The 26849-nt window shown below is 36.6% G+C and overlaps 1 protein-coding gene across 19 annotated transcripts in view; it reads right to left on the reverse strand.

Moving 5' to 3' along the window:
* VPS8 (VPS8 subunit of CORVET complex) overlaps positions 1-26849 on the reverse strand; it is a 303545-nt gene that overhangs the window by 190779 nt on the left and 85917 nt on the right. For all 19 annotated transcript variants that reach the window (XR_008710494.1, XR_008710495.1, XM_055568849.1 and 16 more), the window contains 4 exons: positions 25841-25887; positions 18977-19199; positions 14660-14749; positions 11351-11402 (listed from right to left, as the gene is read on the reverse strand). Coding sequence is in view for 17 of the 19 variants with exons in the window: in XM_055568849.1 (XP_055424824.1) it covers positions 11351-11402; positions 14660-14749; positions 18977-19199; positions 25841-25887 (412 nt within the window). In the remaining 2 variants the exon portion in view is untranslated. The remainder of the gene's footprint in view (positions 1-11350; positions 11403-14659; positions 14750-18976; positions 19200-25840; positions 25888-26849) is intronic.

A 26849-nucleotide genomic window follows, 5' to 3' on the forward strand; every position in this document is an offset into this window, starting at 1 on the left:
CATCACTATAAACCTTATAAAAACAGAAAGAATTATAAGAGAACACCATAACCACTATATGCCAACAGATTAGATAACAGATTAAATGGACAAATTCCTAGAAATACAAAAACTACCAAAACTGACTCAAAAAGAAATGAATAATATGAACAGACTTAACAAGCAGAGACTGAACTAGTAATTTAAAAACTTCCAACAAAAAATATTCCAGGTTCACATGGTTTTATTAATGAATTCTACCACACATTTAAAGAATTAACACCAATCCTTCAAAACCTCTTCCAAAAGACAGAAGAGTGAACACTTCCCAACTCATTTCATGAGCAAGTATACCAAGATATCAAATATACTTGATACTAAGACCAAAAAAGAAAAGATATGAAAAGAAAATTATATACACCGTTTTTGTGTTTCCTGTCTAGAGAATATCCTTTAGTATTTGTTGGAGAGCTAACTAAATAGACATTTCTCCAAAGAAGACACACAGATGGCTAACAAACACATGAAAAGATGCTCAACATCACTCATTATCAGAGAAATGCAAATCAAAACCACTATGAGGTACCATTTCACGCCAGTCAGAATGGCTGCGATCCATTAGTCTACAAGCAATAAATGCTGGAGAGGGTGTGGAGAAAAGGGAACCCTCTTCCACTGTTGGTGGGAATGCAAACTAGTACAGCCACTATGGAGAACAGTGTGGAGATTCCTTACAAAACTGGAAATAGAACTGCCTTATGATCCAGCAATCCCACTGCTGGGCATACACACTGAGGAAACCAGAAGGGAAAGAGACACGTGTACCCCAATGTTCATCGCAGCACTGTTTATAATCGCCAGGACATGGAAGCAACCTAGATGTCCATCAGCAGATGAATGGATAAGAAAGCTGTGGTACATATACACAATGGAGTATTACTCAGCCATTAAAAAGAATACATTTGAATCAGTTCTAATGAGGTGGATGAAACTGGAGCCTATTATACAGAGTGAAGTAAGCCAGAAAGAAAAACATCAATACAGTATACTAACACATATATATGGAATTTAGAAAGATGGTAACAATAACCCTGTATACGAGACAGCAAAAGAGACACTGATGTATAGAACAGTCTTTTGGACTTTGTGGGAGAGGGAGAGGGTGGGATGATTTGGGAGAATGGCAGTGAAATACGTATAATATCATATATGGAACGAGTCGCCAGTCCAGGTTCGATGCACGATACTGGATGCTTGGGGCTGGTGCACTGGAACGACCCAGAGGGATGGTATGGGGAGGGAGGAGGGAGGAGGGTTCAGGATGGGGAACACATGTATACCTGTGGCGGATTCATTTCGATGTTTGGCAAAACCAATACAATATTGTAAAGTTTAAAAATAAAATAAAATTAAAAAAAAAATAAAATAAAAAATAAAAAAATAAAATGCCCCCCCCAAAAAAAGAAAATTATAGAACAATATCTTTTATGACGACAGCCATAAAAAATTCTCAGAAAAATTTAGCAAACTCAATCTTAAAACATGTAAAAACAATTATATTGTGACCAAGTGAGATTTATTCCAAGAACATAAGACTGACTTAGCATACAAAAATGAAGCAAGCTTATAAACCATATCAATAAAATAAAGGATAAAATCCACAAGATTATCTTAACAGATGCAGAAAAAAGCATTTGATAAAATCCAACCATTCCATGTTAAAAACACTCAAATTAGGAACAGAAGGCAACTTTCTCAAAATGATAAGGCCATCTATGAAAAACCCACAATTAACATCATATTCATGGCATCCGGTCCCACCACTTCATGGCAGATAGTTGGGGAAACAGTGGAAACAGTGGCTGACTTTATTTTGGGGGGGCTCCAAAATCACTGCAGATGGTGACTGCAGCCATGAAATTAAAAAACGCTTACTCCTTGGAAGGAAAGTTATGACCAGCCTAGACGGCATATTAAAAAGCAGAGACATTACTTTGTCAACAAAGGTCTATCTAGTCAAGGCTATGGTTTTTCCAGTAGTCATGTATAGATGTGCGAGTTGGACTATAAAGAAAGCCGAGTGCTGAAGAATTGATGCTTTTGAACTATGGTGTTGGAGAAGACTCTTGAGAGTCCCTTGGACTGCAAGGAAATCCAACCAGTCCATCCTAAAGGAGGTCAGTCTTGGGTGTTCACTGGAAGGACTGATGTTGAAGCTGAAACTCCAATACTTTGGCCACCTGATGCAAATAGCTGACTCATTTGAAAAGACCCTGATGCTGGGAAAGATTGAGGGCAGGAGGAGAAGGGGACACAAAGGATGAGATGGTTGGATGGCATCACCGACTTAATGGACATGAGTTTGGGTAAACTCCAGGAGCTGGTGATGGATAGGGAGGCCTGGCGTGCTGTTGTTCACAGGGTTGCAAAGAGTCAGACATGACTGAGCAACTGAACTGAATTGAACTTAATGGTAAAAAACTGAATGCTTTCCCTCTTAGGCAGAAAAAGCTAAGGATGTCCATTCTTGCCACTTCTGCTCAACACTGTATTGGAGGTTCCAGCCAGATCAATTAGGGAGGAAAAATAAAAGGAATTCAGATCAGAAAGGAAGAAGTAAAATTAACTTTATTAACAGATGACATGATCATATAGGTGAAAAATTTCAAAGAATCTATTTTAAAAATTAGAACTAGTGAATGAAGGATGCAGGTACAAGATCAATATAAAAATCAACTTTACTGCAAATACCCTGGTGGTCCGATTGTTAGGACTCAACACTCACTTCTGGGGCTGGGGTTCAAATCCTACTTGGGAAACTCAGATCCCACAAGCTGCTGGTATAGCCAAAAAATAAAAATTTTTTTATTTTATTTCTATACACTGCCAATGAACATTCTGTAAATGAATTTTTTTTAAAATACATTTATAATAGCATCAAACTAAATAAGCTAGGAATAGATTCAGCAAAAGAAGAAGTATATGACTTGTACACTGAAAATTGCAACACTGAAAGAAATTAAACAAGACCAAACAAATGGAAACATAGACTGTGTTCACGGAACTGGAAGATGTAATAATGCTAAAATAGCAACACTCCCCAAATTGATCTATCAATTCAAAGCAATCTTCTCCCCAAATTGATCTACCAATTCAAAGCAATCTTTATCAAAGTCTCAGCTGTCTTTCTGCAGAAGTTGAGAAAATAAACCAATTTTAAAAGACCAAAATAAATGGAAAATATATATCCATAGGTTAGAAGACTCTACATTAAGATGGCAATCCCCTCCCCACCAAAACTAACCTATAGAATCAATGCAATCCCAAACAAAATTCAAGTAAGCTTTTTAAAAGAAACTGATAAACGGATTTTTAAAGGTCATTAAGGAAGGCAAAGGGCCTTTTATTCTGAAAAAGAATAAAGCTGGAAGACTAAAGATACCTGATCTTAAGACCTACTACAATTTTGTAAAGTTTAAAAAAAATAAAAATAAAAAAATAAATGCAACTAACTTGAATAATTCCTTGGGGGAAAAAAAAAAAAAAGACCTACTATAAAGTTACAATCAAGACAGTGTATTATTGGCATTGGGCTTCTCAGGTGGCACTAGTGGTTAAGAACCTGCCTGCCAATGCAGGAGAGGTAAGAGACACGAGTTTGCTCCCTCGGTTGAGAAGATCCCCTGGAGGAGGAAATGACAACCCACTCCAGTATTCTTGCCTGGAGGAACCCCATGGACAGAGGAGCCTGGTGGGATACAGTCCATAGGGTCGCAGAGTTGGACACAACTGAAGCAACTAAGCACTGACATACAGGCCAATGGAATGTAACAGAAAGTTTGGAAATAAACTCATACAGTCAGTTGACTTTTGACAAAGATCAATTTTTTGCAAAAACAATTTTTTCACAAAAGGTGTACAGATAATTCAATAGAAACAAGATAATCTTTTCAAAAAATGGTAGAGGAACTAACTGCTAACTACAGAGGGAAAAGTCCCTGAACTTCACCTTGCAACATATATGAAAACAGACTCAAAATGTATTACAAAACTGAACACAAATACTAGAACTATTTTATCTCTAGAAGCAAACAAAAGATAAAATCTTTATGATGTTGAGTTGGACAAAGATTTCTTAAACAGAACACCAAAAGTCGAAAACTACAGAAAAACAAAATAATAAAATGGACCTCATGAAGACTGAAAACTTTTGTTCTTTGAAAAACATGGTTAAGAAAACAAAACAGTAAGCAACAGACTGGGCACAAAATTTTGTGAAACACATATTTAAAAAGGCCTTGTATCCAGACTACATAAGGACTCTAAAAGGCTCTGGCGGAGATTTCACACACCCAGAATTCAATAATATGAAGTCAAATAACATCTCTTCTCTACCTTTCTAGAAAGTGCTAAAAGATTTAAATGGATGACTCATACAAAAAAAAATACATGAATGGGCAAAAGCACATGAAAAGATGCTGAACATCACTAACCATGAAGGAAATAAAAATTTAAACCACAATGAGAAGGAAGTGACTACTGGCTAGCCCACTCTCTCCACTATTGATTCCACCTCATCTCCTTTGGGTCACCTCTAACTCCCTCCTCCCTCTTCTCTTCTCCATGTAACGCTGTGAACCTCTCTGAGTGACCCTCACAGTAGAGAAACTTTTCATCTTTAACGTAGATGTTTTATCAATGGTGCTGTATAGAAGGAGAAGTTTTGAAACTACTGTAAAAATAAGACCGATAACTGGAAGTAGGAGGCTTAAGTCCAAACCCTGACTCCAGGGAACTCCTGACTCCAAGGAACATTAATTGACAGGAGCTCATCAAACGCCTCCATACCGACACTGAAACCAAGCACCACACAAGGGCCAACAAGTTCCAGGGCAAGACATACCAAGCAAATTCTCCAGCAACAAAGGAACACAGCCCTGAGCTTCAAGATACAGGCTGCCCAAAGTCACCCCAAAACAATAGACATCTCATAACTCATTACTGGACATTTCATTACACTCCAGAGAGAAGAAATACAGCTCCATCCACCAGAACATCGACACAAGCTTCCCTAACCAGGAAACCTTGACAAGCCACCTGTACAAACCCACACACAGCGAGGAAACGCCACAATAAAGAGAACTCCACAAACTGCCAGAATACAGAAAGGACACCCCAAACTCAGCAATTTAAACAAGATGAAGAGACAGAGGAATACCCAGCAGATAAAGGAACAGGATAAATGCCCACCAAACCAAACAAAAGAGGAAGAGATAGGGAATCTACCTGATAAAGAATTCCGAATAATGATAGTGAAATTGATTCAAAATCTTGAAATTAAAATGGAATCACAGATAAATAGCCTGGAGGCAAGGATTGAGAAGATGCAAGAAAGGTTTAACAAGGACTTAGAAGAAATAAAAAAGAGTCAATATATAATGAATAATGCAATAAGTGAAATTAAAAACACTCTGGAGGCAACAAATAGTAGAATAACAGAGGCAGAAGATAGGATTAGTGAATTAGAAGATAGAATGGTAGAAATAAATGAATCAGAGAGGATAAAAGAAAAATGAATTCGAAGAAATGAGGACAATCTCAGAGACCTCCAGGACAATATTAAATGCTACAACATTCGAATCATAGGGGTCCCAGAAGAAGAAGACAAAAAGAAAGACCACGAGAAAATACTTGAGGAGATAATAGTTGAAAACTTCCCTAAAATGGGGAAGGAAATAATCACCCAAGTCCAAGAAACCCAGAGAGTCCCAAACAGGATAAACCCAAGGCGAAACACCCCAAGACACATATTAATCAAATTAACAAAGATCAAACACAAAGAACAAATATTAAAAGCAGCAAGGGAAAAACAACAAATAACACACAAGGGAATACCCATAAGGATAACAGCTGATCTTTCAATAGAAACTCTTCAAGCCAGGAGGGAATGGCAAGACATACTTAAAGTGATGAAAGAAAATAACCTACAGCCCAGATTATTGTACCCAGCAAGGATCTCATTCAAGTATGAAGGAGAAATCAAAAGCTTTTCAGACAAGCAAAAGCTGAGAGAATTCTGCACCACCAAACCAGCTCTCCAACAAATACTAAAGGATATTCTCTAGACAGGAAACACAAATATGGTGTATAAATTCGAACCCAAAACAATAAAGTAAATGGCAACGGGGTCATACTTATCAGTAATTACCTTAAACGTAAATGGGTTGAATGCCCCAACCAAAAGACAAAGACTGGCTGAATGGATACAAAAACAAGACCCCTACATATGTTGTCTACAAGAGACCCACCTCAAAACAGGGGACACACACAGACTGAAAGGGAAGGGCTGGAAAAAGATTTTCCATGCAAATAGGGACCAAAAGAAAGCAGGAGTAGCAATACTCATATCAGATAAAATAGACTTTAAAACAAAGACTGTGAAAAGAGACAAAGATGGTCACTACATAATGATCAAAGGATCAATCCAAGAAGAAGATATAACAATTATAAATATATATGCACCCAACACGGGAGCACCGCAGTATGTAAGACAAATGCTAACAAGTATGAAAGAAGAAATTAACAATAACACAATAATAGTGGGAGACTTTAATACCCCACTCACACCTATGGATAGATCAACTAAACAGAAAATTAACAAGGAAACACAAACTTTAAACGATACAACAGACCAGTTAGACCTAATTGATATCTATAGGACATTTCATCCCAAAACAATGAATTTCACCCTCTTCTCAAGCGCACATGGAACCTTCTTCAGGACAGATCACATCCTGGGCCATAAAGCTAGCCTTGGTAAATTCAAAAAAATAGAAATCATTCCAAGCATCTTTTCTGACCACAGGGCAGTAAGATTAGATCTCAATTACAAGAGAAAAACTATTAAAAATTCCAACATATGGAGGCTGAACAACACACTGCTGAATAACCAACAAATCACAGAAGAAATCAAAAAAGAAATCAAAATTTGCATAGAAACGAATGAAAATGAAAACACAACAACCCAAAACCTGTGGGACACGGTAAAAGCAGTCCTAAGGGGAAAGTTCATAGCAATACAGGCACACCTCAAGAAACAAGAAAAAAGTCAAATAAATAACCTAACTCTACACCTAAAGCAATTAGAAAAGGAAGAAATGAAGAACCCCAGGGTTAGTAGAAGGAAAGAAATCTTAAAAATTAGAGCAGAAATAAATGCAAAAGAAACAAAAGAGACCATAGCAAAAATCAACAAAACCAAAAGCTGGGTCTTTGAAAGGATAAATAAAATTGACAAACCATTAGCCAGACTCATCAAGAAACAAAGGGAGAAAAATCAAATCAATAAAATTAGAAATGAAAATGGAGAGATCACAACAGACAACACAGAAATACAAAGGATCATAAGAGACTACTATCAACAATTATATGCCAATAAAAGGGACAACGTGGAAGAAATGGACAAATTCTTAGAAAAGTACAACTTTCCAAAACTCGACCAGGAAGAAATAGAAATCTTAACAGACCCATCACAAGCACAGAAATTGAAACTGTAATCAAAAATCTTCCAGCAAACAAAAGCCCAGGTCCAGATGGCTTCACAGCTGAATTCTACCAAAAATTTAGAGAAGAGCTAACACCTATCCTGCTCAAACTCTTCCAGAAAATTTCGGAGGATGGTAGACTTCCAAACTCATTCTATGAGGCCACCATCACCCTAATACCAAAACCTGACAAAGATCCCACAAAAAAAGAAAACTACAGGCCAATATCACTGATGAACATAGATGCAAAAATCCTTAACAAAATTCTAGCAATCAGAATCCAACAACACATTAAAAAGATCATACACCATGACCAAGTGGGCTTTATCCCAGGGATGGAAGGATTCTTCAATATCCGCAAATCAATCAATGTAATACACCACATTAACAAATTGAAAAACAAATACCATATGATTATCTCAATAGATGCAGAGAAAGCCTTTGACAAAATTCAACATCCATTTATGATCAAAACTCTCCAGAAAGCAGGAATAGAAGGAACATACCTCAACATAATCAAAGCTATATATGACAAACCCACAGCAAACATTATCCTCAATGGTGAAAAATTGAAAGCATTTCTTCTAAAGTCAGGAACAAGACAAGGGTGCCCACTTTCACCATTACTATTCAACATAGTTTTGGAAGTTTTGGCCACAGTAATCGGAACAGAAAAAGAAATAAAAGGAATCCAAATTGGAAAAGAAGAAGTAAAGCTCTCACTGTTTGCAGATGACATGATCCTCTACATAGAAAACCCTAAAGACTCCACCAGAAAATTACTAGAACTAATCAATGACTATAGTAAAGTTGCAGGATATAAAATCAACACACAGAAATCCCTTGCATTCCTATACACTAATAATGAGAAAACAGAAAGAGAAATTAAGGAAACAATTCCATTCACCATTGCAACGGAAAGAATAAAATACTTAGGAATATATCTACCTAAAGAAACTAAAGACCTATACATAGAAAACTATAAAACACTGGTGAAAGAAATCAAAGAGGACACTAACAGATGGAGAAATATACCATGTTCATGGATTGGAAGAATCAATGTAGTGAAAATGAGTATACTACCCAAAGCAATCTATAGATTCAATGCAATCCCTATCAAGCTCCCAACAGCATTCTTCACAGAGCTAGAACAAATAATTTCACAATTTGTATGGAAATACAAAAAACCTCGAATAGCCAAAGCGATCTTGAGAAAGAAGAATGGAACTGGAGGAATCAACCTACCTGACTTCAGGCTCTACTACAAAGCCACAGTTATCAAGACAGTATGGTACTGGCACAAAGACAGAAATATAGATCAATGGAACAAAATAGAAAGCCCAGAGATAAATCCACGCACATATGGACACCTTATCTTTGACAAAGGAGGCAAGAATATACAATGGATTAAAGACAATCTCTTTAACAAGTGGTGCTGGGAAATCTGGTCAACCACTTGTAAAAGAATGAAACTAGAACACTTTCTAACACCATACACAAAAATAAACTCAAAATGGATTAAAGATCTCAATGTAAGACCAGAAACTATAAAACTCCTAGAGGAGAACATAGGCAAAACACTCTTTGACATACATCACAGCAGGATCCTCTATGACCCACCTCCCAGAATATTGGAAATAAAAGAAAAAATAAACAAATGGGACCTAATTAACCTTAAAAGCTTCTGCACATCAAAGGAAACTATTAGCAAGGTGAAAAGACAGCCTTCAGAATGGGAGAAGATAATAGCAAATGAAGCAACTGACAAACAACTAATCTCGAGAACATACAAGCAACTCCTACAGCTCAACTCCAGAAAAATAAATGACCCAATCAAAAAATGGGCCAAAGAACTAAATAGACATTTCTCCAAAGAAGACATACAGATGGCTAACAAACACATGAAAAGATGCTCAACATCCCTCATTATCAGAGAAATGCAAATCAAAACCACTATGAGGTACCATTTCACAGCAGTCAGAATGGCTGCGATCCAAAAGTCTACAAGTAATAAATGCTGGAGAGGGTGTGGAGAAAAGGGAACCCTCTTCCACTGTTGGTGGGAATGCAAACTAGTACAGCCACTATGGAGAACAGTGTGGAGATTCCTTACAAAACTGGAAATAGAACTGCCTTATGATCCAGCAATCCCACTGCTGGGCATACACACTGAGGAAACCAGAAGGGAAAGAGACACGTGTACCCCAATGTTCATCGCAGCACTGTTTATAATCGCCAGGACATGGAAGCAACCTAGATGTCCATCAGCAGATGAATGGATAAGAAAGCTGTGGTACATATACACAATGGAGTATTATTCAGCCATTAAAAAGAACACATTTGAATCAGTTCTAATGAGGTGGATGAAACTGGAGCCTATTATACAGAGTGAAGTGAGCCAGAAAGAAAAACACCAATACAGTATACTAACACATATATATGGAATTTAGAAAGATGGTAACAATAACCCTGTGTACGAGACAGCAAAAGAGACACTGATGTATAGAACAGTCTTATGGACTCTGTGAGAGAGGGAGAGGCAGGGAAGATTTGGGAGAATGGCATTGAAACATGTAAAATATCATGTATGAAACGAGTTGCCAGTCCAGGTTCGATGCACGATACTGGATGCTTGGGGCTGGTGCACTGGGACGACCCAGAGGGATGGAATGGGGAGGGAGGAGGGAGGAGGGTTCAGGATGGGGAACACATGTAGACCTGTGGCAGATTCATTTTGATATTTGGCAAAACTAATACAGTTATGTAAAGTTTAAAAATAAAATAAAATTTAAAAAAAAAATAAAAATAAAAAGCAAAAAAAAATAAAAAATAAAAATAAACCACAATAAGATACCATTATCCACCCACTTAGGTTGGCTAAATATTTTTAAAGACTGACAATACCAAGTGCTTGCAAAGATATGGAGCTATCAGAACTCTCTCATACTGCTGATGGGAATGTAAAACGGTATACTCATTTTGAAAAACCAAACAGCAATACTTCAGAAAGTAAAACATATATTTACTATACAATCCATCCATTCTAATTCTAGATAGCTGTCCAAGAAGAATGAACACATGCCCAAGAAAACTTATTCACAGCTACGGGGCAGCAATGGGGAATAAGAACAATAGGGATACCTGTGGTGATGAAACTGTTCTGTACTGTGACTGTATCAGTGTGACTATTTGGTTGTGATACTCTGCTTTAGTTTTGCAAGATGTTACCACTGAGGGAAAATGGGTAAACAGTATGCAGGATCTCTGTGTCATTTCATACAATTGCATGTGAATCTACAATTTCCTCATAATAAAAAGTTTAATTAAAAACATAACAAAACTCATTCACAAATGGAGCAGCATTACTTATAATAGCTCCAAAACAGAAGCAACTGGATCCTTCAACTGATGAATAGATAAACCAATGACAATGGATTACCATTTTCAGCAACTAAAGAGAACAAAATTATATATGCAACAACATGGATGAATCTCAAAAACACTGTGCTAAGTGAAATAAACAAAACACCAAAACTAAATACTATGTAATTCTATTTACATGAACAGTAGTTAAAAAAAAAAAAAAAACAGTAGGTCAGAAATTGCCAGGGGATGGGACTGTGTGAAGTAGAGTACAAGGGACAGAAGGAAACCTTTTAGTGTGGAATTATATAGCTCCTTCTACAATTTGAATGTCAGTTGTTACATGATCATGTACAATTATCAAAATTCACACTGTACACATAAAATTGGTGAAATCTGTGTTATTTAAATAATATTTTTAAACACAAAAAAGAGAAAAACATTAAGGCTTAGAAAATTAATACCTGTTAGCGTCTTTCCTGCATTCAAAGGAGGTGCAATGACTCTGAAAAGTTTCTGCATGAAAATTAATAGAACAATCAACATCATCTTTAAAAAATGTTTCAAAAAATAATTAAAATCTTATGCTATAATCACCTTTCTCTGAATTAGTCATTTGCTATTAAGATTAAATATAAAAACTTTTAATGTGGACATAAACTGTTTCAGTAGGATCACTAGGAAATAATCATTGTTGTCATATTCCTCACTGAAAGAAACCATTTAACAAATACCAGTTAGAAGAAAGTCTTTGTTGAGAACATTATTTCTAATATAAGCTATCCTCAGACTCCTAAAAGAGCTTTATTTTTTTTAAATAGTAAGCAAATCAAAGGATTAGTAGCCCACTAAAACAGTAAGTAAGATTACTGTAAGCTGAAAACATGTGAACAACCAGCAGCCACAGAAAAAGACGTCGAAATGGAAGCAGAGCCTATGAAAATACAAGATTAATGGCAAAACTACGCTGGCCTTCCTGGGAGGGAGTTTACTGTTTTGGGAGAAGACAGGCCCTTAGCACTGGGAAGTGGGGCAAATCCAACTATTCATTAGTATCCAAAAGCCCAATAAAGCTCTTCATATTTTCCAAGGAAACCTAAATCCCTGCCCCCTCACACCCCAAGTTTCATTAACTGGTAGATGAGCCTCTCCCTCCGGCTGTTTAGTGATTCACTCATTCCTGAGTTCTCCCAGTACAAGTGTGAAGAAACCTTGTCTTTTCCCCTGTCAATCTGTTCGCTGTCAGTTAATTCACCGTCTTCTCCCCACCATTCGGATTTCAGTTGGTAGAGGAAAAGTTTTCCCTCCCAACACAAGGCACTATTGTATCAGAAGCAGCCAAAACTAGAACTAAGGAAAGATTTCAGAGACTATGGTAATCATCTCAAATATAATGACACTGTCTTTCATTCTAGAAAAACTAGGAAATTTCAAAAGGCAATACAGTTCCTTTTTTTTTTTTTTAATTTTTAGTTCACATTAGAGTATAGTTGATTTACAATGTTGTGTTGAGGGAGGAAAGGAACAGACTGAGCTGACTCCATCTTGAAAAAGAAGGAAACTCCATCTTGTACTTTCGGTGAGCTTTGGACTTATGGGCCTGGTAGCCAAGGGGATAGATAACATACCTACGGCCAAACTGGCCTCTTGGACTGATAAACACCAGGTTCCAAACCAAGATTTTCCATTGCCAAAAAGAATGTAATAATCCCCTATGTAGTCAATCACCTTTATAATCTTTATGGCACCCACTGGTGTAGGCTACAATGTGTAACTAGCCGACCCTCCTGATTATGAATCATGGCTGTAACCTGATTGTATCTCCCCTTAACACTTTCCAGTCTAGGTTTAAGGAATTTGGGGATGTGGGCTTGAGCAGTACACTTTAAGGTATATAAGGTTTTCACAAAAGTCGGTCGGGGTCCTTGGCTAAGAGGAGACTCTGCCTTGGACCCACTGGTGTAATAAACGGCACTCCACTGTCTGCACTGTCCTGAGTGAGCTTGCTTCCCGGAACGCGTGGCTACAACAGAGTTAGTTGCAGGTGTACAGCAAAGTGCTTTAGTGATACATATACATGTATCTATTCTTTTCAGATTCTTTTAATTTGGACCTCTTTAAACTGAAATAACTAAACTTTAAACACTAAATAGTGATTTCTTTACAGGCAGAGAATTATAAAAGGGCAATCACAGGATGCCTCTAACTTCCCACTGCTAAAATCTCCAAATAACTATTTAACAACAAACACCAGGCTCCTGCTGAAAGTCATTAAACTTGAAAACTACTCAACAAAAAAACAAGGCAACCTCAACAGTAAAGTGTTCCATCTGAGATGCATAGCTATAAATACAAACCAGATTCTGAGCAATAAAAAAATCCACACAAAACAGAAACTTCAAAAGCAGCAATAACAACACCCCACAACCATTTTTATCACAACATACAATGCATCAAATCAGAATTTGTTTGCAGGGATTATTTTGAGAGAAACTAGAAACTGCATTAATCATTCCTAATTGTGGTTTAATAGTGTAATTGTGGTTTAAAAATGGAGAACATTTTTGCATGCACAGAGGTCATGGACCTCACTGAAGAGGCAGCTGAGAGGTGTTCAAATGTTAAGAATACTTATTTGAAACACAATCAAAATCAAAACCAGTGCGGGAAGGCTGTGGCACTCTTCTGGAAAATGACCAAGAGAAAAGAAGTACACAAAACTTAAGGAGTTATGAACTAAAGGGATATTCACCTTCCAAGTGAAAAGAAAACTGAAATATCATGGAATGACTGCTGACTTAAATAATACTGTAAATGCTTTCGGATGTTCATTAAATATGCAAAAGTGTTGACTGGATGCCTTCAGGAGACGCCTGGATCTTCTGACCCAGGCAATGCAGTCACTGTAATAATACGGTGGGCTGGCAGGGCACTGCATGCGTGCTAAGTCGCTTCGGTCATGTCTGACTCTTTGAGACCCTATGGACCGTAGCCCACCAGGCTCCTCTGTCCATGGGATTCTTCAGGCAAGAATACTGGAGTACGTTGCCATTTCCTCTTCCAGGGGATCTTCCTGACATACCCACAATCTATAACCCTGAATTCTGTCTTCAAATTTAAAGGAACTAACATGATGGAGACAGGTTTGTTTCTTTTAAAAATAAACCCAAATGCTTTTTAGGTGCTCTTTTCTAATGGTAAGGATAATAAGAAATTCTAATGAATGCTAGAAAATCCTGAAATGGGAAAAGCAACAAATTAGCTATTAACAAATAATGACCTCTCACCATTTTAAGGAGTTTCCCCTAGCAGAATATACTACAAAACAACATTACTCAATAGTACCATTACTCCATATAGAGTAATAGAGTATTACTCTATTATAGAATTGAATAATTATTCATTATTAATAAATAATAATTAATAAATAATTATTCCATAGTATAGAATAAATTTCTTATAACTTTTGGAAAAGCTACAATATGAAAATCTTTTAGAAAAAAAACTTCGAGTCTCACAGGCTTTTATCTATTGTTCCCTGGGATTTAAACACCTACTTATGTAGATAAAAAGAATGAAATGGCATATACGTATATGAAAGTATAAAATTATAAAGACTATCTAAAGTCCTGAACAACAATGGGTGCAAGTCTAATAAACCTACAAGACAATTTAAAGTGACTGGATGAAAACAAACTATTCAAAGCAAATAGAGAGAAGCGAAAAAACAATAGACAATATTAAATATGTGTACAAATTATGAAGAATCTTACCTCCATTGGACTAATAAATTCATTCATGCCTCTGTTGTAGACATAGATCATAGCATCATATAGTCGATTTTCCCAACACATGAGAACTATCTGTAAAAAGGAAATGTTGCTTGGTCCATACAATTTAGTAAGTCTCACCAATTATTTTCCTCAAAGCTTTAATTATGGGGAAGATTTTGAATTCTCTTTCCTAATTTTTCTTATTCCTTCTCTGAAAAAAAATCTGAAATTAAAGTACTCAAACACAATGCCAGGGTAAGAGCTGTTGTAGGTTCAATGTTACTTTAAATAGTATAATAGCTACTTTTAAACATCCTCCAATATATGATTTTATTTCTTCTCTATCCTTCCCCTTTCCATATCCATTCTACCTTTGGTCACTAGTTCTACAAATATTTACCAAACATTTATATTCAGATCCTCTCCTTGGCATTGGGATAACACGTAAGACAAATCCAGATCTAGTCTCTACCCTGACAGCGCTTCCATTCATCCTGGACACTCACCAAAAGAAGGGGCACAAAATGGTAAGTGAATTATGACTTGGGGAAGATACTCAACTACGCAAATAGTTCATTTACAAATGTGTAAGTCTATAAAGGAACCTGTCTTGGTCTGGAGTATTCAGAAGGTCATCCCTGAGGGAGCAATATTTAAGTTAGGACCTAACGGATACATGAAATTAAAAGACGCTTGCTTCTTGGAAGAAAAGCTATGACAAATCTAGACAGCCTATTAAAAAGCAGAGACATTACTTTGTCGCCAAAGTTTCATATAGTCAAAGCTATGGTTTTTCCAGTAGTTACGTATGGATGTGAGAGCTGGACAATAAAAAAGGCTGAGTGCCAAAGAATTGATGCCTTCGAAATGTGGTGCTGGAGAAGACTTTTGAGAGTCCCTTGGACAGCAAGGAGATCAAACCAGTCAATCCTAAAGGAAACCAACCCTGAATATTCACTGGAAGGAGTGATGCTGAAGCTCCAATACTTTGGCCACCTGATGTGAAGAGCCAACTCAATGAAAAAGACCCTGATGCTGGGAAAGACTGAAGACTAGAGGAGAAGGGGCGACAGAGGATGAGACAGTTGGGTGGCATCACCAATTCAATGCACATAAGTATGAGCAAACTCTGGGAGATGGTAGAGCACAGAGAAGCCTGGAGTGCTGAAGTCCACGCGGTCGCAGAGTCGGACACGACTGAGTGACTGAACAATAAGAGATGCATGTATGTAAGCCAAAGGCAGAGGAGGAAACGAGGGGTTTTGCAGGCAGAAGGAGCAGAAAGGAGGAAAGGAGCTTGAAGTGGTTAAGGATGAAGAGAAATCAATTTGAGAAAACAGAAAGAGGAACAGAGATGACTTGAAGGATCAAGTTCAGTTGCTCAGTCGTGTTCAACTCTTTGCAACCCCATGGACTATAGCCTACCAGGCTCCTCTGTCCATGGAATTTTCCAGGCAACAACACTGGAGTGGATTGTCATTTCCTCCTCCAGGGGATCTTCCTGACCCAGGAATCGAATCTGTGTCTCCTGCATTGGCAAGTGGATTTTTTTTTTTTTTTAAAACCACTGAGTCACCTGCGAAGCCCTGACTTGAAGTATGTAGTACATCACACTCTGTTCCTATGAGAGCTAAATTATAGTAGTGAGTGACAGGAGAAGACTGAAGTAGAAGAGCAGAGGTCAAAAAAGGAGAATGGTAAGGGAACAGCCAAAGAGGTTCAGAGGGAAAATGGAAGCCAGGTGTCATGGGAGAGTTTTTCCAGACAAAGGCATGTTCTGGGTCCTCTTCTCTTCCTCTCAGCCAGTGTCAAGGTCATACATATCTTTATAGCTTCCCTAGCCTCCCCTCTGACTCACATATTCAACCACTGACTTGATATCATCACCTAAATGTCTATGTCTAGTAGTATCTCAAAACTGCAAAATATACCTCCTGATTTTGTCTCCTACACTCAGATCTATCCCAGTCTTCCAATCTTCTTAAAGGAATTACTATCCACCTTGCTTCACCAGCCAAAATATTAGGCAAGAGTCTTAAATTCTCTCCTTCCACACGTTCAGGTCTGATTCATCAGAAAATGAGTTCTACCTCCAAAACATACCCAAAGTCAAACCATCTCTCTTCACTTCACCACTACCCTCTCTGGCCAGTATACCTCCTTTTGACTAGCTCTTAACCTATTTCCTTGCTTCTTCTCTACTTGGTCCCCATCTCTCAATCTGCTACCCATAAGCAAATCAGAGTAATCTCATTTAAAATCATCTGATGATTTCATATAACACTCAGAATAAAATAGAAAAATCTGTACCCTGCCCTGAAAGGGCTACCTTTCTTTTTCAATCAAGTTGTTTTTCCTTCATTTGTAACTTTAACACCAAAGGGCTTCCCCTGTGGCTCAATAATAAAGAATCATTTATCTTTATCACAATGCAGGAGATACAGGAGACTTGGGTTCAATTCCTGGGTCAGAAAGATCCCCTGAAGGAGGGCATGGCAACCCACTTCAGTATTCTTGCCTGGACAATCCTATGGACAGAGGAGCCTAGTGGGCTACAGTCCATAGGGTCATAAAGAGTCAGACATGACTGAGTGACTAAGCATGTTAATACCCAAGGCATATCTTTTTTTTTTTTTTTTTTTGGTTTTTTGCATCAGCTGTAGCTTTTACCCGTAACAATCTTCTCCAAGATCTTTGCATTACTGATTCCTCTTGCCATTCAGATTCCAGAATCAATCAGACTCAATGCTATTTTCTCAAGAAAGTTTTCTATAACAATCTAAGATAGTCTCTCATCCTCTCTTTACCTGTTTGACTTTTAACAGAACACTTGTTTTGGATATTTTTGGTTTGTTTACTTGTTTGTCTTTTACTGTCAAACTTTTTTTTTTTTTTGCTAATGTAAGCCTTATGAGCCTTGTCCACTAGGTTCATAAAAGCACACTCAGAGGCTTTCACTCAATAAATTCTTCTTGAATTAATGAATAAATGCTGTTGAAGGAATTTGGGAAATATCATTTGATATAGTGGACATAGAGGTCGTTACAGACTCTAGTGAAAGCAAAGTTGAAGAATTATTAGGATGTTAATGAAATGGAAGAAGCAATCTAAAAGATACTTTCAAAGTGTGGGAAAGAAAGGAGAGAAAGAGCGGGGGAAGGAAGGAATCTGGCTGCAAGGGGGAAATTAGATGTGGTGGTAAGGCAAGAGGAAGAAGGGGAAGGTTTGATACAGAGAGAAAGGAATCTGAGGGGAGATTGTTTAAACTGCTTTCTTAACATGAAAAAGAGTAGATATATTAACCCAGTTTCAGAGAAAAGCTAAAAATGTTGAAAGGAGAAGAAATTAGAAATTTCTCTTGTATCAGTGACAGGTAAATAAAGCTAGAAAGATAACATGCTCTCAAATCAATGGACCTAATGTCAGATGTGAAGATTATGCCAACTTACCCACGTGACAGAAAGGCATATATAGAAGAGGAACTGGTTTTTGCAAACGAACAGGCATTCATACAGAGCTTCCAGGAAGAAAACAATCATTTTTCAAACACTTCATTTCCATGTGATTTTGCACATTAAAAAAAAAAACAACCTATTGGTCCTTCTAACTTTGTAAGTCACTCATATTTTATATCATAGGGCTCAGCCCCTTGGTATCTTTGTGTCTTTGCTCATAATTGGACTAATGTGAAACTAAAGAGTTAGTGAAGTGCCCTAGGTCAGATACATATTTGCTCCTCAATTAAGGACTTAAAACTTGTTCTGGAGACCTCAGATATATTAAAAGCATTTTATCAAACAGCAGGTTGGCTAATCAAGCTAAAATGTCCAAAAATTTGCTTCTTATACTATGCTCTGTATTTCAAAACAATGTATGAAAGTTATCAACTCTGGACATATAAACTAACTTTTCAAAAAAATGGCTTCATACTCTCTAAAGTAAAAATATTCTATTATCATGTGAAAGTACTTACAGTTGAAATTCATTTGCAGGATGAAAACTGTAGTAGTGAACAAACTGATGAAGGAGGATCAGCCAATAATTATTTACTGAGCAACTACCAAATATAACTCTATGCTAAGAGGTCTGGGGGCTGTCAAAGAAACCAAAGGCTTGCAGGATTTTCTAACCTAGCTCTCAATAAAGAACACTTCAAAGAAATATACTGACAAATACAAGTTTATGAGACCTCTTATTACCAAAAAGTGCTAAAAAATCATTGGGGTTGATAGAGTGAGGCCCAATAAAATCAGATAAATATAATCAATAAAGGAATGATGTCTATTCCATAATTTAGTAGACTGCCTATAAACTCACCTGCTGAATATCTAGGCTGGTGATATCCATATGCACAATGAGGGCTTCCACATTTTCCATTAACTTTTTATCTTGGAAATGAACAATCAAGTCTTTCATTACCTGGGGTGTGATCCCCACCAATTTATCACTTAAAATATATGGTTCAAGGCACTCCAGAAACACTCCTTTGGCCACTGAATTCTCACTTAATTTGTCATACACCTGGCTAAATAAAAGATCCCTGTAACAGAATGGGGAAAAATACTTTTAGGAACATTCCAACCATCCATTAAATTCAGTCTACTAAGTATATCTCATCTTTCTCCTATTTCAACTTCCAAGTTTACTAAAAATAGTAACAATATTTGCATAGAGCTTTATGTTTAGAAAAATCTCATATTATATATACTATCCTAATTAATTTGCCCAATACTTTTTACAGATAAAAAGTGTTGAGTAAGTTAAATAATTTGCTGGAAGTCAGTTAGCTAACAAGGGGATGGAGTCAGAATTTGAATCAGTCTTCAGGCCTAAACTCTGTGCTGAATCCCTTATGACACACTGCTTCTTAAAGACAATACCAATATGAGAGCAGGTAGTACAGACACTATGATGAAATGGAAAAAAATTAAATGGACTATTCATAATTTATCCTTTCCTCTTTCCTGGTATTTAAATCTTCCCATCTGATCTGCATGGCCAATTTGCTTCTTTATCTAGTTCTTGCCCCTTGTTTCCCAAAGGGTTTAGGTAGTGATAATTGAGGGAAAGGAAAAAGAAAATGTTCAATATTTTAAAAACATGGCTGAAAACTTTTATTGCAGAAACAAAAAAAATGTAATTAATCAAATGCTGCCACACTCAACAGTTGTTTTATTTATTTCGCATTTCTTCTGCAAAGAATAACCTGTGGCGGATTCATTTTGATATTTGGCAAAACTAATACAGTTATGTAAAGTTTAAAAATAAAATAAAATTTAAAAAAATAAAAAAATAAAAATATTTTTTTAATGTAGACCATTTTTAAAGTCTTTATTGAATTTATTACAATATTGCTTCTGTTTTTTATTTTTATTTATTTATTATTGGATTTTTGACCAAGAGGCATCTTGGTCAAAGAGATGCAATCTCAGCTCCCTGATCAGGAACTGAACATGCATCCCCTGCACTGGAATGTGAAGTCTTAACCACTGAACCACCAGGGAAATCCCCAGAAATAATTTTAGAGTTATATTCATCATTGATATAATCTGAATTTTGTTTTATGAAATTATATGATAAGCATTATTCTAAGTTTCTGCTGCTGCTGCTAAGTCGCTTCAGTCATGTCTGACTCTGTGCGACCCCATGGACTGCAGCCTACCAGGCTCCCCCGTCCCTGGGATTCTCCAGGCAAGAACACTGGACTGGGTTGCCATTTCCTTCTCCAATGCATCAAAGTAGAAAGTGAAAGTGAAGTTGCTCAGTCGTGTCCGACTCTTAGCGACCCCAAGGACTGCAGTCTACCAGGTTCCTCCATCCATGGGATTTTCCAAGCAACAATACTAGAGTGGGGTGCCACTGCCTTCTCCCTCTAAGTTTCTAGTCAATCTTTAAAATTATCATTTTGTCTAACTTATGTGTCAATATGCCAAAACATCAGAATTTATTTAGCTATTCCTGTAGGATAACACTTATTTCTACTATTTCACTATTATGAGTAAGTGAACAACTCCTTATGTAGTCTTTCCATTTGGGGTACTTATTAATAATTCCTTAGTCATTCTACTTTTAGAAATTTATTTAAAGTCAAAAGATACCAAAAAAAAAAAAAAAAAAGTGTGGCATTTAAATGGTGCTAGGAAAACTGGACACCTAAGTGTAAAAGAATGAGATTTGAACACTTCTAACACCATACACAAAAATAAACTCAAAATGGATTACAAACTTAAATGTAAGGCCAGAAACTATAAAGCTCTTAGAGGAAAACATAGGCTGTACACACTCTGACCTAAATAACAGCAAGATTCTCTCTGACCCACCTATTAGATTAATGGAAATAAAAACCAAAACAAACAAATGGGACCTAAAAAACCTAAAAGCTTTTGCACAGCAAAGGAAACTATTAACAAGGTGTAAAGACAACCCTCAGAATGGGAAAAATAATTGCAAATGAAGCAACTGATGAAGAGTTAATCTCCAAAATATATAAGTAGCTCATATAGCTCAGTATCAGAAAAACAAACAACCCAATCAAATTAAGGGCAGAAGACCAATAAACACATTTCTCCAAAGAAGACATAAAGATGGCCAATAAACACATGAAAAGATGCTCAATACTGCTCATTATTAGAGAAACGCAAACCAAAACTACAATGAGGTATCATCTCACACCAGTCAGAATGGCCATCATCAAAAAATTTACAAATAAATGCTGGAGAGGATGTGGAGAAAAGGGAACCCTCCTGCACTGCTGATGGGAATGTAAACTGATATAGTCATTAAGGAAAACAGTATGAAGATTCCTTTAGAAACGAAGAATAAATCTACCATATGACCCAGCAGTGCCAGTACTGGGCATATACCCTAAGAAAACCACAATTCAAAAAGACACATAAACCCAATGATCACTGCAGCAACATCTTCAATAGCCAGGACACGGAAGCAACCTAGATGTCCATCAACAGATGAATGGATAATGAAGTTGTGGTACATTTAAACAATGGAATATTACTCAGCCATAAAAAAGGAATGAATTTGAGTCAGTTGTAGAGAGGTGGATGAACCTAGAGTTTCTTATATAGAGTGAAGTGAGTCAGAAAGAGAAAAATCAAGTATTGTATATTCACACACACACATATATATGGAATCTAGAAAAATAATACACTGATGAACCTAGTAGAGAACAGACCTGTTGACACAGGAAGGTGGGGGAAGGTGAGAATGGGGCAAATTGAGAAAACAGCACTGACATACATAGACTATCATGTGTAAAACAGATAATGAGAAGTTGCTAAATAATACACGGAGCCCAGCCTGCCACTCTGCGGTGACATAGAGGGGTGGGATGGGGGAGGGGAGGGAAGGGAGGAGGGGATATTTTACATATATATAATTATGGCTGATTCGTGTTGTTGTATAGCAGAAACCAACACAAAATTGTAAAGCAATGTTTCACCAATTAAAAAATAAATAAAATTTTAAAAAACTAAATTATCTCCAAAAAGCATCACAGCACCAATTCACATAGCCATCAGCAATGTATAATTTCAACAGTTTCAATGGACAATTGTCTTTAGTTTTTTTTCCCCATATAATTTAATTACAAATTAAACAATATAACTTTTCAGTTCTCTGATGACTGGCAATCCGTGTTTCCATGCATACAATGTACTGACATATAATTCACTGATTCTTTAATTCTCTCTTTTTTAAATACAGTAACTGTGCTAATTCTATTTATCTGTTAGGATTGATTGATTACTTATTTATTTGCTAAGTGTGTAATCTTTACATATTTACATATTACACATATGTAATTACACATGTGCCTCACATCAGCTGTGAAAAGTGGTAGATGGTTCATCCACACATGTGGTCTTTTATGACAAGTTCCACAAAAAGCACAAGAGTAGATTCTGAAAGTAATGGGATGGGGACTTGCCTCACCTGAAGTCCTGGAAGGGGACAAATGATAAATGGACTGGCTACAACTGTACAGAACCCCACATTGCTTTTTTTTTTTAACAGTCTTTTATTGATTTATTTTTATTTATTTATTTATTTTATTTATTATTTATTTTGCTGTGCTAGGTCTTAGTTGCAGCATGTGAGATTTAGCTCCTCAACCAGGGATCGAACCTGGGCCCCCTGCACTGGAGTCTTAGCCACTGGACCATCAGGGAAGTCCCAATAGGCTTTTATTTTATTTTTAATGGAAGACAATTACTTTACAATATTGTGATGGTTTCTGCCATATATCAACATGAATCGACAATAGGTATACATGTGTCCCCTCCCTCTTAAACCTCCCTCCCCATCCCATCCCTCTGGGTTGTCACAGAGCACCGGCTTTGGGTTCCCTGTATTATACATCAAATTCTCACTGGCCATATACTTTACATATGGTAAGCATGCTTCAGTGCTACACTCTCAAATCATCCCACCTTCTCTCTCCCCTACTGCGTCCAAAAGTCTGTTCTCTATGTCTGCATCTCCATTGCTGCCCTGTAGGTATGTTCAGTACCATCTTTCTAGATTCCATATATATGCATTAATATAAGGTATTTGTATTTCTCACTTACTTCACTTTGTGTAATAGGCTCTAGGTTTGCTTTATGCTGCTTTTCAATAAACAGTATTTGTAATATTGGGGGGGTCTGTATCCATTAATTTTTTTTCTCATAGCCACAAATGTAATTTTTGCATCATTGTCCCCTTTGCTTTACATTTATTGGAGTATTTTTCATGTTAGTTTCACTTTAAATCAATAGTCCATTACATTTTTGTGATTACCAACTACTAGCCAAGTAAAAGTAACTGAGATTAATGAAGCTTTACTATAAGAAAGATAAAATAAGAGTAACAAAGTAACTCTAATGAATTTAAGGAAAATGTTGTATTTGCTAGTCCTTGCAGTCTGTAATCGGAGAAGGCAATGGCACTCCACTGCAGTACTTTTGCCTGGAAAATCCCATGGTTGGAGGAGCCTGGTAGGCTGCAGTTCATGGGGTCCCTAGAGTAGGACACGACTGAGTGACTTCACTTTCACTTTTCACTTTCATGCATTGGAGAAGGAAATGGCAACCCACTCCAGTGTTCTTGCCTGGAGAATCCCAGGGACGGGAAGCCTGGTTGGCTGCCGTCTATGGGGTCACACAGAGTCGGACACGACTGAAGCGACGCAGCAGCAGCACTCTGTAATGTGTTGTTAAAAACAACATGCTAGGAAAGATAATTATATATTTCAGCTCCGCACAAAAAGTCTGGGGGAGGAGAATTAAAGAGCTAAAAATTCAGTAACCAGAGCATAAAAGTTGACAAATAAGGCACTCCTGTGACAAACTGCAGCATGCAGTGCTGGTAAGATTAACCGCAAAACTACAAAGTTTCTTTCTTAACCAGTAAGAGGCTATAATAAAGAAGCAAGAAAAACATAACTCAGCAACTCCTATCTGCATCTCTAACTTCAAATAAAAACAAAATTCTAAGACATTTTCTCATCATCCTGGGAGAATATTTATTAGAGCATCAGAGAAAGAGTGAGAAAGAAAAGTACATACAAAAAAAGTTTTTGGCTCTTGTGTTTCTCTCTGTACTTAGGCATTATTCTTCAGGGTGCAGACTTTGTTTCCTGGAAGGGCTAATTTCAAAACAGATGTTTATTACTTCAAACTTAGCTCCCTACAGAGAGTGTAGCAGAAAAAAAATCCATTCTGAATAACAGAGGGCCATCAAAAAAGTCTTCTACATAACTTTTAATACTCATATTAAAGATCCTATTTGGAGTTTATCATTCATAACTTCAAATTGACAGAGAAAATTACCAAATTCACTTTCTGAACTATCAATTTAACAATTAAAAAATGTGAAGAACTCAGCTTTGATGATGCGATAATTACAAATTCAGAGACTGAAGGGAGCAAGAGCATCATCCTAACACTGCCCAGTGTACACTATATGTATCAACAGAACCAAACAACACCCCACTAGATATAAGAGAAATGTCTTCCATGGGTCTTTATAAAGAAGACTATATAATGTAAATACAATATAATGTATAATGTAAAACAATGTTCTCAACAATACCCCAACCATGAATACAATATACTTCACTGGATAATTACATTTAATGTTATAGCTAAAACACTGGAATGAATGAGTCCTAAGTAAACAGAAGCTAGAGCCCTTTGTGACTTAACTGAAGGTCTAACACAGCAAATAACTGTCTTCTTGATAACCTTCACTGACACTTTCTAGTATGATCCAACTGTGTATGATTCAGGCAGCCTGAACAGACATCAATCCAGGAGTCAAGGCAGCGCTGCACAGGGTTTGGGGAGTGTCTGCCCTGGATCCTCAGAGCTGTCCTCCACTACCGAAGAGGCGGCGCAAGCTGGTGTTAGGAGCAAAGCCCAGGAGCCAGACCGCCTGCATGAGAACCCTACCTTTGCTCCTCAAAAGAAGCATGAGTAAGCTTTCCAAGTTGCTTAATCACACACTGCTTCTGGAACCTCATATGTAAAATGAAGATAATAATGATACCTACCTCACTATTATAAAAGTTAAATAACTTGTTATAAAAGATAGATACATTAATGGAAAGTATTTAGAACAAAACCTGGAATATAGGACACTAACTATTATTATAAATCTGAAGAATTATGAAATAGCACAGGCTGGTTAATTTACACAGTTACAATTTAAATAAACAGAATCTAATCAAGAGTTAATTTACACTGATTTCTTTTAAACAAAGAGGCTCCAAAAACCAACACTGTGGAAACACAATAAATCTTGCCTTTTTTTTTAATGGTATGAAATACTGTGTTTTAGTGATGATTCATAAAAAAGCATATATATATATGCTCTCTCTACATATAGATATATATATATAATGCATGAATCATACACTTTTAAGATCTTTAAGTAGTATTGTTCTTTTGCTATGTTCTTCATCTCCACTATTCTGCCACATAAATTTACAGATGATATACCCACAGCATCTATATTGGACAAGTTAATTTTATTAGGTAAATGGACTGAAAATTTTTAAAGAATCAAATTTCTGTAAATTCATTGTTTTAAAAAACCATTCGGTCAAATTCATAGCAGTATATTATAATAAAGCGAGAGGCAAGTAGGATTCAAAATAATTGAATCTGACAGGCAATGTATACTCACTTTCGCTGTAGCAGAAGGCAGTAATCAACTATGATGGGTACCATATCCTGTAGAGAAACAATAAAGAAAGCATCAGAACCACATCTCTGTCCAATGGCCCCCTGCATAGACACAACACATAATAAAAGTAGTCTGTTTCAAGTACTGTTGGGAGAATATAACTTGGCACTATACTTTTGGTAAGCAATTTGGCATTCTGTGTCAAAAGCCTTAAAAATGTGAAAACTCTTTTACCCAGTAATTCTATCTGGAAATATATCCTAAATACATTTAAGAAGAAAAAAAAATTAATGTATTAAGGTATTCTCTACAGCTCTATAATAAAAGAAAGGGGATAAGGAGGCAGAGGGGAGGGAGACATTAAAATTAAATATACAACATGGGAAAACAGTTAATTTGCTATTTAAATAAAATATTATGTAGATATTGTAAGTTAATAAAGAGCATACAACATTATAACAACATTGAAAACATGTAATTATCTCACACTTTTGTAAAGAAAATCTGCAAGGAAAGAAATAGATCAAATTAATAATATAATACGGTGAGTTGGTCCCACTGGTGGCTCAGGTGATTAAAGTTGTCCATATTTTGCCACAATCCTCCAAACCAGCTATTTTAAGGTTGATTTAATTTCTCAGTTTCAAAATATTTTGATTTTTTAAAATTCATCATGTATAGACTCACATCAAGCAAATGGCAACCCATAATTTTGGCCTTTTTAAAGAGAAACCGTTTGAGGAAGGAGCAGTAGCTTATTATGACTAGAACTTGTCAAGTACTCAAGCATTAACATTTCAGCAGTGCTCTTTCATTTTCTGTTAGCTAAGGAGCAATGGTTTCCTTTAAACATCCTGGAAAGCTTAGGTTATGTGCAGAAGAATATCCTATCAGAAGAGAGGAGACGCTATGTGAAGAAGAGAATACCACACGCTTAACAATCCTTTGACAAAAAGAACAAAAACTAAGGAATCCTTATTATCTGAACGAGAAGTAAGCGGAAGAAGGA

Source organism: Bubalus kerabau, chromosome 2 (assembly GCF_029407905.1).
Source record: "Bubalus kerabau isolate K-KA32 ecotype Philippines breed swamp buffalo chromosome 2, PCC_UOA_SB_1v2, whole genome shotgun sequence".
Lineage (NCBI taxonomy): Eukaryota > Metazoa > Chordata > Mammalia > Artiodactyla > Bovidae > Bubalus > Bubalus kerabau.